A 13224-nucleotide genomic window follows, 5' to 3' on the forward strand; every position below is an offset into this window, starting at 1 on the left:
GACTCATACTGGGAAGGAGATTCCATGACTCAGCTGGTTCTCTCTTCCAGTCCCTGAGAAATCACTGAATGGGACTGAATGGGACACATGAGGTGTTTCTCCTTCCTGACCCTTTTAGTACTAATAAAGAATATTTATAAGTAGGGTTAAAATTAGAGGTCCTTGGTACTCTCTGAGCTTGGTGGTTTTTGTGCAGATTTTTATTACTCAGACTAGGTAATATCAACACTAGTGAGCAGTGGGGTTTACTGTCAGTTTATATTCTAGTTTCTTGCCCCTGTCAGTGTTGGTGGGAGTGATCTTAGAGGTTGTTTGGTTGGGCTGTTTACTGTTGGCTTCTTTGGCAATTTCTTGATTGGGGTATTACTGTCCGAAATGGTATAGGGTTTCCTGCCTGAGCAGGGGGTTGGACTAGATGACCTCCAAGGTCCCTTCCAACTTTATCATTATTATTATTATTAAGTCTTAAAGTTGTCAAGGTTGCAGACCCCTGGTCTAGAACTTTTCTAGCATTTAGGGATTTTTCCCCCCTTGGAGACAGTGGTTTTCTGATCCACAGACTTTCTTCCCATTTTGGGAGGAAGATCCAAGTGACTGGGAGCAGAAGCAACGGAAGCACAATAGCCATGGTGGCAGGAATATCATGCTGGCATCACTTTTTGCTGACTGAAGAATGGCTGAATAGTATTTCAATTCAGCAAAAAGGAAAAGGCCTTTTAAAGGCTCCCTAATCACTTTTTTTTTTGGCTTGTGTTCTACTAGACTGATATGGCAGTCTCTCTGGAATATGTCACTATTTTTTTTCTTTTTAAAAAGTCATCCACAATATAAGATGGTACAAAATGCTATTTGTCACAATTTAAACCACAATTTAACATATTTCCTTAATGTTTGTATCATTACAGGTAGTCCTCAACTTACAACAGTTCACTTAGTGACCATTCAAAGTGACAACGGCACCGAAAAAGTGATTTATGACCGTTTTCACATGTATGACCATTGCGGCATTCCCATGGTCATGTGATCAACATTCAGACGTTTGGCAACTGACTCATATTTATGATGATTGCAGTGTTCCAGGATCATGTGATCAGCTTTTGCAACCTTCTGACAAGCAAAATCAATGGAGAAGCCAGATTCACTTAACAACCATGTTACTACCTTAACAATTACAGTGATTCACTTAACAAGCGTGGCAAGAAAGGTCATAAAATGGGACAAAATTCATTTAGCAAATGTCTCACTTAAAACAGAAATTTTGGTCTCAATTGTGGACATAGGTCAAGGACTACCTGTAGTAGAAAAGAGCAAAACCAATATTCCTTGGCTTGGAAACAGAATGAAGTAGCAAACCAACTACATCATTTGCTTGGAATGCACTATATCTGCTAAGGAAAACCATTGGAGGAAAGGTTAAAACATAAAGAATATAAGTTTTAAGGTTTGATTTTAACATTTTATGTTTTAACTAAGATGTAACTGTAAGCTGCCCAGAGTTACTCTATGGTAAGATGGGCGGCCAATACATTTGATAAATAGATAAAATAAATAATCAGTTCTTACTGTCATCACTGACATAATCTTCCCAGTTAAAAGTGGTCACTGTCGTATTTACAAAGGTACCATTTTCTCCCATTGTGCTATTGAAGTAGGATGTGACGTTTATTTCGAAAGTAGAATTGTCCGGTGGCCAAATCAGGCATTTGTGCCTCAGGTTCCCCATGAAAAGTTGGAGCCCTATTAGTGCAAATACACTCAGACAAAACACAGTCAAGATCATGACATCTGAGAGCTTCTTCACAGACTGAATGAGGGCCCCTACAATTGTCTTCAGGCCTGCAAGCCAAGAAAAAGAAAGAAGCATTTTTTATATAGTGTTCAAGACTTCATAAGAATGTGTTGATTCAAGTACTTTTTCATGCGGTATGGCAATGAAATGAATTGTCTTTGTGAGTTTCATGAAAAGCCTGATTGCCTATGAACATGAATGAGTAGCTGTTAAGTATACGCTAATCTCAAATTTAATATACAAATAAAATAGATTTATATTTATAGATAAATATACATTGTATGTAATCAGAGAAACACTTGGCCTAAGCAAAACATACGATTTTGCTATCCATGCTATATCTTTATGGAAAAGCACATTATTTTCACTTGCTGTGTTTCTTGCCCAAACCTTTATTGTGAGACCACTTTGTAATGTATTCAACAATGTGCCTCAGTTTATGTTTATTAATAAGTGTATATGATATAAGCTATTTTAATGATACTGGATTAAATCTTATGGTATAGAACAGGTGATGGTTTGGAGAAGACCGACAACTTCTAGGAAATCCCCATGCATGGCCCATGCTATATTTCATGTTCTGCATATTTAACACACTATATTTTTTAAACAGCATATAAACAACAGATTGCAAGTTTATCTGAAGTGCCTGCAAAAAATGATAAAATTTGCATCAATATGAAAGCCTCACTATGTTGGCCTTTAATTTAAAAGTGGAAAGCTTGATGTCATAAGATGCAAATTGTATAGCCACTTACTGCAGATGTCTCATGCAAGAATGTGTTAAACACAAAGGCTGGACTGGAAATAAAATTTAAGATGTAATATTTAAAAAGCAAAGAATCACATTAGACTGAAAGTAATGTTTTTGATTCTTGCTTTTTATTTTTGCTTCTACTGCGCAGTGAGCAACATGGCTTATGCTTAAAAAGATGATTTCATCTTCCATGGAGTTCTAAAAAGTCAGCCTCTGGGTTTAACCTAGCTCTCACCTGGAATGACTGATATTGTTTTCAATGCCCGGAGAACTCTGAATGTTCTCAACGCTGAGACATTGCCCAGGTCCACAAATTCTGTCACATATCTGTAATAGGGGAGTTCACACACAAACACAATGACAGCACACAAAAAACAGCTGGAAATACCAGGGGCCTGGCACTTCGTCAAGCCACTCCTTACCTGGGATTACAGAAATAGTTTTCAAAGCTCTCAATACTCTGAAAGTTCGAAGAGCTGAAACATTGCCTAGGTTTACAAATTCTGTTATATACCTGTAGAATTAAACCACAGTTATTCAGAATTGAGGCAGAGCTTAGGCTACTTGCTGGGGGGGTCTTTAATTAACACCTTGTCTCTCTCTTTGCTGCAATTGCCTTGTATTTACTAATATGCTTTCCTGACCTTCAAATTAAATAAGTCAATGCATAAATCATATTGTTTTTTATTAGTGAAAATTAATTTGGGAATTTGAGAAGTGGTGCATTAATTTATTATAAGCAAATGGCCAAACACACTATTTTGCTCTATAGCCCAGACTGCTTCTGACATGCTAAAAAATAAATAACATGAATAAGGGAGATCAGATTTATTGTTATAGAAAACTTTCAAAATACTTTTCCTTCTTGAATAAACCTTTCTCCTGAGATCACTGTCTATTAAATGCTTCAAAAGAAAAATAATCAGAACACAATGAAACACTTACGCGAATGTTATAACTGTGAAATCCAACCAATTCCAGGGATCCCGGAGGAACGTGAAACCTTCTAAACAGAAGCCCCTTGCAAGAATTTTTATTAGTGATTCAAAGGTATAAATTCCAGTGAACGTGTATCTGAGGAAAATTTCAGCACAAAAATTAAAGGAAAACAATTGTTAATCGTACCAATTATATATACAACGTTTTCAAAGGTACCAATTAAAAATTAAAATGGAGAAAATGCCAGAAATTTAAAATAGCAAATGATTCTGTTCTGGGGAATAAAGAAATGACCTGGTGATAATTCAAAAGGACAAAAAGCAGATGGGAGCAACAGTTCCACTATATGTTACATTTAACAGGTGAAGTTTCTGAAGGAAGGAAGCTGCAAGGAATTAAAATCCAATATGCAAGGATAATACATAAAAGCTATAGGCAAGTAAATATAAGCTTGCAAATGATAGAAAATACATGTATTTCCACTAGTGAGAATCATGCCAATGGAAGTACTTGAAATGAAGGTAGCACTGTAACTCACTGAATAGAACATAGGCCTTGCTTTCAGGCCCCGTTTACATCACATTTTCTTATGCATAAACTTAATGGGCACTAAATAATATAATACAGGACAACTTGCATAATTTGTAAGAAACAATGTTATGAAACTCATTATTGAAGTTTGCTTGCCATTAGAATAAGTCACTTGATTACTGCATATAAAAAAACAGTTTCTGGATTTGTTAACATGTTGAATGGAAATAAAATTTGACTTACTCTACATTCTTTGTCCATTCTGGAGGATTACTCATGGTCATAAATACACAGTTGGTCAAAATAGTGCACATAATAAGCATGCTGAATAATGTATTAATAGTTAAGGAAAACATACTTGAAAACACTTCCTAAAAATGATCACATCAACAATGTATTTTGGCTTGTTTTCAGTTAACCTTTCTATATTTAGATAATGCTCAAAGAGAATTTCCAAACTTTTCTACATTGTTCCAGTTTTTTAAAAAGTAAACTTTTAAATAAGCTGAAATTAAAAAAATTAAATTGATTTTTATAGAAATGAAAGATGGAAAAAAGTTGTTACCTCTTTATTAAAAGTAAAATCAGGTAGTTGCAACAACATGTTGGTGGCCAGTATAACACCAGAATACAAATATGTTGACAAGGCCACAAACAGAAAGGACACGCAATCAGGGAAGAACATTTTGACGTGGAGGAAAAATAGTATTCAGCTCAATATCCGCTGAATTTTTATAGAGCTAAACTATGCTCTGTAAGACATTGATTACTAGTGAACACCAATAATTCTGAACTATTAATGTTTTAAGGCTCAAATATAGTCTGACATTTTATCTTCTGTAAACTGATTTAAAGTTAGATTTTATACTTTTCAAAGGCAACTTCGTATTAGCCCCACCCTTCTAAGGTAGTCCTGGTGGAATAATTAGATCAATTTTTTGTTCTTTTAGGGAGAATGCAACAACCATTTGACCGGCTTCACAATTGTATGCTTATTAATGGAAGGACTTAAGAAAGTGGTGGTATGGCCATAAGGGAAGGGAAGAAGAACAGCAATTCCAGGAGTGTCTGCAAGGGATCCCAAAAGTCAAAATGGTGGCCACAGTCAGGTGATTAAAGCCCTACCCTTTTTTTGATTGTGCGTTGTGACACAGGTAAAAAAAAAATAGGACACTGGTAGTATGGCCATCATCTTGACTTTTTTGCTTCCCTTCATGAGGTAATGGCTGAGTCATGCAAAGAATAATTCAAGATTTGTGTCATCAACAGTATAGAATTCTTCCCTGTCACCATCTTACTGGAAATGTTTTCTTGTCTATGAGGCATTAAATGGCCACATGATGGCAGCATAAAATAAAACATGTTGAGAGCTGCTTTATTTGAAGGGTATTACATGTGCATTTCACCTTCCTAGTGGGTGCTCAGAACAGTATATAAGGGATTATTGGGATGAACTGCTAAATTAGCATACACAATTTCTATTTACATTTTGGTAAAGATTTTCAGTGTGATGATTCTTAAGAAGAAAGAGGCTTCTGCCAAGGAGTATTGGTTCCAGGACCAGAGGCCATTTCTGAAAATTCATGGGGATGTAAAGAATGGAACTGGGGGCCTCCTTCTTCTGATAAGAGAATCTTAACATTTAGTTTTTTATAGGATGTTTCCCTTCTAAGTCTGTTTCATTCCCCACACAGGTTACAACCAAGCTGTTCATTAAGAAATTTCTAGAACATAGCCATTGAAGACAAGAATGTGATTGTAAGGCTCAAAAGAATATTTGTGAAAAATAGCTCTCAAAATCATAAAAATATGAATTCATATTCATATTGAATTCATATTACATTGAGAATAAGTAACATGAAATACATGAGACATTTTAAAATAGGTATGTGTTGATGGTGCTGAAACAATGGAATCTACTCTACCAATCTCTACAGCTGGTCCAATGTACATGTTCAAATAATTAAAAAAAATTGACATACATAAATTTATTAAAACAACAAACCAATAAAACTTATTAACTGACTATATGGATCTGATGTACATAGGATTCCACTGTAAGGTACTGAGGTTAGGAGTATAAAAACTGCAAAAACTGAAGGCCATGCTGCTTGATTGACATGAGCATTGGCTGTTCATTAATATTTTGTGTGCCTTGAAATTGGAGAGAAACTGCCTTGCACAAAATCTTGCAAACTTCACAGATGAATGGAGTAGTATAATTTTCTTCTCCACATTACTTTTGCTCTAATTTATCTAAGAACCAGTAATCAAAATTCTCTCACGATTTTCAAGATCAGTTGTAATATAGATTCAGAGTAATTATACCATACTAAAATTACATGAAAACACACAAGTGCTTTCTACCTGAAAAGGAATATTTAATTCTGTATAAAAAGGAAAACATAAAGCCTTACTATTTGGATTTAAGGTTGTATTAAATTCATATACAACTTTTGTGCATATATATAATTATAAAGAAAACTTCAGCTATTTTTTTTATTTTTAGAGAAAGTCAAACTGTAGTTGACAGGTTTGAGTCACAATGCAATGCTTTGAGGGCTATTAGAATATACAGAACAAAAGAAAGTCCAGTTGCCTTGTGAAAAAGCATATTTGGGACAACTGTGACCTGGATGACTGAGAATCTCCATAGACATACAGAACAAAACACAGGGAGCAGCTTAGTAAGAACATCTATTGAACGTTCGTCATTTATGCCGTGGATAACAAGGAGACATCCTCATGATTTATTGGATGAATACAAAATGCAGCATCTTACAAGTTATAGATGAGTTTCAGCAGACATAACTTCTAGACTGCTCCAAATTTATATTTTGAACATCTGTTTAACTGTCTGAAAATAACTGTGAAAGATCTAATAAATCAATTTATATATAGCACAGATCCTGAGAATTTAGCAGAAGATTCAGGGATATTTTTCAAGAGGCACACTCGGTTCACATGGAAATTTGATTTGTCTTTATATGCCTAATTAGAGCCCCAGGAATTGGAAATGGCTCTTCCAATATAAGCCAAATCTCCAATTTATCTCACTGCAGGGAAAGAACGATTGGCAGATGAATTCATTTTAAGAAAAGGTGCATATCCTTATTGATTTTACTGAGAACCTCCTGATAACCATCTAAAAATCACAGGGTCAAGAGTTCAAATCACTGTGTTTAGTATAATAAAGCAAAATTCAAAAGCAGGATCAGAGAAATAAAGGCTGCAGACAAGAAGTCATGGGGGAAAACAGAAATTAAAAAAGGAAGGCTTTTTAACATCTTTTTTTTAAAGCTGTACACTTCATGAATGGCTGGAGGGCAACATCAGCAGAAATGGGTAAATAAATAAAATAAAAAATGAAGAAATGGGTAAGAGGCAAAAAGAGAAAATGCACGGGCAAAGGAGAAAAATAAACAAACAAAATCTCCATAGTTTAATTAGTCAAAATACTGAAAACAGAAATAGCATTATTTCAATCATTATGAATTAAGAACTCGAAAAGGATATGAATGTACCAAAATCTTGATAGCTATTTTTCTAAGAGGGTTGAAAGGAGTTAACAGGTACACAGCAGATGTGGCGCTGAATCGGAATATTGCCTTTCCTCTATTCAATACTATAAATGTCTAGAAAAAAAGTAACAATAATGGAGAAAATTGGATTCAGAACCTGTAAAATGGGTTCTGCATTGGTCTGTCACATATACAAAAGAATCTATTAAAGCAGCAGTTACAAATATAGAAGGTAATCTTTCCGTCCCACTATCTAATCAACCAACATGATTCAAAGTGGGTTCATCAACTAAGCAAATACTTTCTCTAACATGGAGCCAGACGTATACAACCAGTTAAAAATCTAAATATTGTACACTACATTCAGGAGCAAAACCTAGATTTTGACAGCATGAGAAAAGCTTTTTCTTTCTGTAGTTTTAATTATAGACTAGTTTCTCAACAGCTTCAGCTTCGGTCAGTAACTCATCTGTTCCCTCCCCCCATCCCCAATATTTTAATCTATTGAGATCAATGGCTTAGACAAGTCTAGTAACACTACAGAGTTCTTCACTGCCAAATAAGGAAAGCTCATTAAAAACTTCTTTTTATCAGGACATGAGTCTCAACAACTAAACAGTATTATAAGCTGCACTTGGTGACTTTTGTATGCTGCATAAAAAAAGATGATATATGGTGCGCCATGCTTGTACTTCACTTTTTAACTGTGATTATACTTTAAAAAAATTGTTATGCCTTCCAAAATCTCTGTAAAAATTATGTAATATGTGGAGGGTCCTGCAAACCCAATAAATGCAGATAGGGACTCTAATTTTATTAGAGTTTGGGAAAATTTGTAGTGAATATATTCTGCTTTTTATTTCGGGTTCCCCTCAAATTCCAGCAATTTCAGGACATACTCTGTATTTTGTTAGCATACGATAGGGGAACTGTAATTGTGTTCCCCATTGAAAGAAATGAAGAAAAACTGTATATAGTATCTGCAGAGATTTATTATTTACTGGTAGCTCTCATCCATGAACTAGAACCCATTGGTATGAATTTAAAGTTACAATTATCCTACTAAGAAGTTAACAGATGGTAAGTTCAGTATCATCTGCATATTGATAGTATCTCACTTCCAATGAATCAATGACCTCTCCTCACAGTCTCCTGTCTACAATGAACAGCAGCAGAGGAAGGATATCCACAAGTGACTACCTGATGGGCTGATTTCAATTCCCCATCCATCACAGATTGGACCTGCTCCCTCATAAAATAAAAGACAGCACATCCAACTCCCAGTCCTCTAAGCCAGGGCTTTTCAACCTTTTCACCCATTGTACCACTTTTAGGATATGACAATATCGAGTACCACCAGTCACTTAGCAAGGTGTCAAAAACTTGATGACCAAAAAAAAAAGGAAAAACGTGATAAAGTACAGGTAGTCCTCGACTTACAACAGTTCGCTTAGTGACTGTTTGAAGTTACAATGGCACTGAAAAAAGTGCCCCTCAAGCCACAGCCGAGCAAGACACCTGCCTGCCCACCTGGTGGCGTTCTTCCTCTTGTCCGACATTTCCATTGTTGTGAGCATTTCTGTTGAGGATTGGCAGCGGAGGTGGGGTGGGGGGTGTTTGGTTTTTATTCCCCCCATCTGCTGGGTGGCTGCAGCAGGTTTTGGACATTTCACATGACCCTGGGACACTGTGACCGTCATAAATATGAATCAGTTGCCAAGCATCTGAATGTAAATCACAAGACCCTGGAGATGCTGCAACGTTCCAGCTGATCGGCGCTTCTTCTGGGCTCAGGAGAAGCACCAGGATCAGTGCTGCTTTCCAGCTGATTGGTGCTTCTTCAGGGCTCAGCAGAAACGCCAGGATCAACATCAAGCTCCAGCTGGAGCCTGGTGCTGATCCTGGTGCTTCCGCTGAGCCCTGACAGCCCTGCAGCTGCAGCCATTTCTCGCTCAGGCTTGTGCGGTGCTGCCACCAGTTCAGCTCATTCCCCTCGGCCGCTACCACTTTTCTAGGATGGTCGTGTACCACCTGCCAGGTGCCAATGTACCACAGGGAGTACCCATACCACTGGTTGAAAAGCCCTGCTCTAAGCAGCCTAGCAGGAGGACCTGGTTAATAGTATCAAATACCCCCGAAACGTATAACAATATCAGAATGGATGCATTCCCTCAAAGTGTTGAAGGTCGTCTACCAGAGTAAAATGCATTTTTATTCCACAACTGAATCCAAACTGAGAATATGAGCACCCTATTCACTTCATCAGAGTTCATAGATCAAAAGGAGTCCTAGATAATGTTGCTAGTCGCGCTTCAGGCATCACTTCTGATTCTGCCCGTGAATAATCAAGATTACAGAGAATGTGAACAACGTTAATTGCAAAATCTTGTGACAAAAAGTCACAAGACTTTTTCCTGCTCCTATTTCTCTATCAGGAAGCAGTCAAATTTAAACAAGTTCCTCCCCACACCTAAAGTCACAGGTGGTAGGCTTGACCATACAGATAGTCCCTGATTTACGACCATTCATTTAATAACCATTCAAAGTTATGAAAGTTCTTTAAAAAAATGCAAAGACTGACCCTTGCATTCATGACTGCCACAGTATCCCTCTGGTCATGTGATCAGAATTGGCAACCGACATGCATTTAGAATGGTTGCAATGTCTTAGAGTCATGTGATCACCATCTGTGACCTACCCAGGGGGCTTCCAACAAGTAAAGTCAATGGGGGAAGCCAGATTTGCTTAACAACTGTGGTGATTCATTTAACAATCATGGCAAAAAGGTAATAAAATTGGGCATGACTCACTTATTAACCACATTGCTTAGAGAAAGAAGTTCTGGATTCAGTTATAGTGAGAACTACCTGTAGTTCGTACCTACTTTCCTTTCACTGGCACTTCAACTCTAGCTTGTAACATATCTTGTCCCATACATCCTGGTAAAACAAGGAACACCCCCACCTCCAATCCCAGTGTCAATCAGTATAGAAAGAGGCTGCTTGGGAAGAATCATACTAAGCATCCCTTCATGCCAGAAGTCCACCAGGCACTCAGTGAAACAGCCTAACAGATCATATGAAACTCCCCAAGAACCTTCTGGAATCCATCAAGGTCCATTAGATCTTGAGGAAGACCTTCTTCATGGGCCCATTTTCCTTGTAGAGTGTATGAGCAGTGAAAATGCCATCTGGACCAGGAAATGATCTGATGTGTTAAAGGACTCAGTCTAATGTCATCCATATCCAGATCACATACCAATTATTCTGAGGTAAAGATGGGGTCAAACATACGTCTGCTGGGGTGATTATGTCCATGATCATATGCTAAAAAGAAAAACAACCCTAGTTGTTCTATGCAGTGAAGTTACAAAGCCATTATACCATTTTTATCTTGAAAGAGTTGCTCAAATCTCAAGAACCCAGGAACCAAGAATTAGTTTAGACAAGATTTATAGGCATTCAAGCAATAATACAAACATCCTGCTAACTGAGTTGTATGAAAAGGAACTTTACCTTTTACTTTTTGTTTAGCCCTTAACAAAAGAGCTCTACTCAGAATAAATAAGTGGAATGAAGTTTTGGAAAGTACTCATTGAGCAGGATTTGATATGTATCCTCTGAGAATATAAAAACATGTATCTTGCTGCTGTTACACAATTCGTTACGGAAGAAATTATAAAGAAAAATAATGTTCTGCTCTTAAAGCTTACAGTGTCCTTCTCCAAATGCTGCATTAACATATGGAATTCCCAGAAAGGTTGACCTTACCTTTCTGGCTATGAATTCTGGGAGATAGGCAGGTGAAGGATAGCGGGCTGGAGATGACCAGGCCAAAGAATTATTTTAATTGTAATTAAATTGAAAGCAAGAAGACGGGATTATTTCATAAGATTTATTGCCTACAAGAATATCTTCCCATTTTTTTTTAATAGCAAGTCAGAATCAGATTGTTCAAATGCTAAAGATCTGACAGCAACTCAGATAGCTGTAGGATAGCACAGAAATCAAATCATTTTTTGTTAAATATTTTTTTCAATCCTTTTCCTCCAGATGTGTGAATACTAAAGATATAATAAAACCGCTTCACATATAATGGGGTGAGGGTGGGGAATAGCATATTTACAATACTGTAATGTTCCCCCTACGTAATGCTTTATTTGTGAGCATAAATGAACAAAAGTAGTAATCCTTACTTATGTGATAATAATTTGAGATATAGCAGTTATCCCTCCAACCTACTGGCTAAAGAGGACTCTGCAGAATTTCCCTCCTCCCAAATTCTTTGTTAAACTCCTAGCAGAGGACTCACTTTTTTGTTAAGGTAATAGGGGTCCAGGTCCTCCAGTGGCTCAGACACCATCCCGGGAGGTATGTCTCCATATATAAAGGGCAGTGATTTGCCAGCTTCCAAATCGCTATTCGGTTTTGGTCCATTTTCATCATCATCGATGTCTTTGCGTTCTGGCTTGGACTTCTTAGCCTTTTCCTCAGCAATGCGTTGTTCAATAGCTGCCAGTGACTCTTTCGTAAAAAAGCAGAAGCTGTCAGGTCCTGGTGGTACCAGCACTGAGTGTGCCATCTTTTCATCCTGCAGCTCTTAATTACAGTTGTGCCCCATGCATAAAAAAATGCTAGGATACAGAAAAAACATATAAAAAGATTGGTATCATTCTCTCTGGATCAACACAGAAATGCTTGCTTATTACTTTTTTTCAGGGAAGTCAATTGGCTAGGTTACAAAAGGGAGAGCAGGGCTTTCTTGTCAATTTATTCATTGATTTTCTTAGCAATCAGTTCCCCTCCTCTTTCTTATATCCTTTAAACACCTAAGGAAATCAAATTCATTCTAAAAAAAAATCAGCTTTCTTATGATCAGCAATGCATTGGCAATGATGTGAAGAATGCTCTGCACTGAACACATTATTTTCCTATTTTTTTAAAAATAATAGTGTACAGCAGCTTTGTTTGCAATCCGCAGCACAAGTGAGCAGCCATACTTTAGTTTACAATGTTGTGTAAATCCAGTCAGAGTACTTTATTAGGACATTTCCAAATACCAGCATTTCTGTCTGTCTGAATTCAGTATAAAATGCAGATCTATTTGATGATTAGAATATGACAAGCACAGTGATATTTATATATCTGTAACTACCAGAGAACAGCCAGCCAATAAATGATCACAATAATTCCAGACCACTAAATGAGTACCTCACTTAATGGTTTCTAGCCCAAGTTGAAAGACATTTTCTTTACCCTTATCAAAATAAATTGCTAGTATTCCTTGGTTTATACACCCTCCATGGCAAACCTCTGTCGTATTCAACATTTCCAATGCTGACATAACAGCAATTCTGCATATTCCTTTGCCTACCATCATACTATTATAATCAGATCCTAGAAGATGGGAAGTGGGGTGGATCAAAATCTCTCCAATTAGAACTGAGATAATCCTTATAGATGTAAGGCAGTAATGCCATGGAATTTTGCAATGAACATGTCATTTTCTCTCAGATAGAATACCACTATCACAGGAATATATCAACATTGCTCAATAATTTTGGTATCAAATCATGAGATCAATCTTGCATGAGAATTGACACTGTGTGCCTTTATCTAGATCTCAGCTACTGACAGGCCACCGCCCTGAAAAACTTACTTAAATTCAGTCAGTGAAAGACAAAATAT

General features: G+C 36.9%; 1 protein-coding gene across 1 annotated transcript in view; it reads right to left on the bottom strand.

Annotated features, from left to right (window-relative positions):
* LOC107294758 (sodium channel protein type 2 subunit alpha) overlaps positions 1–12118 on the bottom strand; it is a gene marked incomplete at its 3' end in the record, with an annotated part of 55514 nt that extends 43396 nt beyond the window's left edge. Inside the window, 7 exon segments of the mRNA XM_029285691.1 lie at positions 1564–1836; positions 2782–2957; positions 2959–3060; positions 3492–3620; positions 4260–4349; positions 7533–7651; positions 11849–12118. Coding sequence (XP_029141524.1) covers positions 1564–1836; positions 2782–2957; positions 2959–3060; positions 3492–3620; positions 4260–4349; positions 7533–7651; positions 11849–12118 — 1159 coding nt within the window.
* Between the last annotated feature and the right edge of the window lie 1106 nt (positions 12119–13224).

Source organism: Protobothrops mucrosquamatus, unplaced genomic scaffold, assembly GCF_001527695.2.
Source record: "Protobothrops mucrosquamatus isolate PMUCROS unplaced genomic scaffold, P.Mucros_1.0 scaffold2083, whole genome shotgun sequence".
In the NCBI taxonomy this organism is placed as follows: domain Eukaryota; kingdom Metazoa; phylum Chordata; class Lepidosauria; order Squamata; family Viperidae; genus Protobothrops; species Protobothrops mucrosquamatus.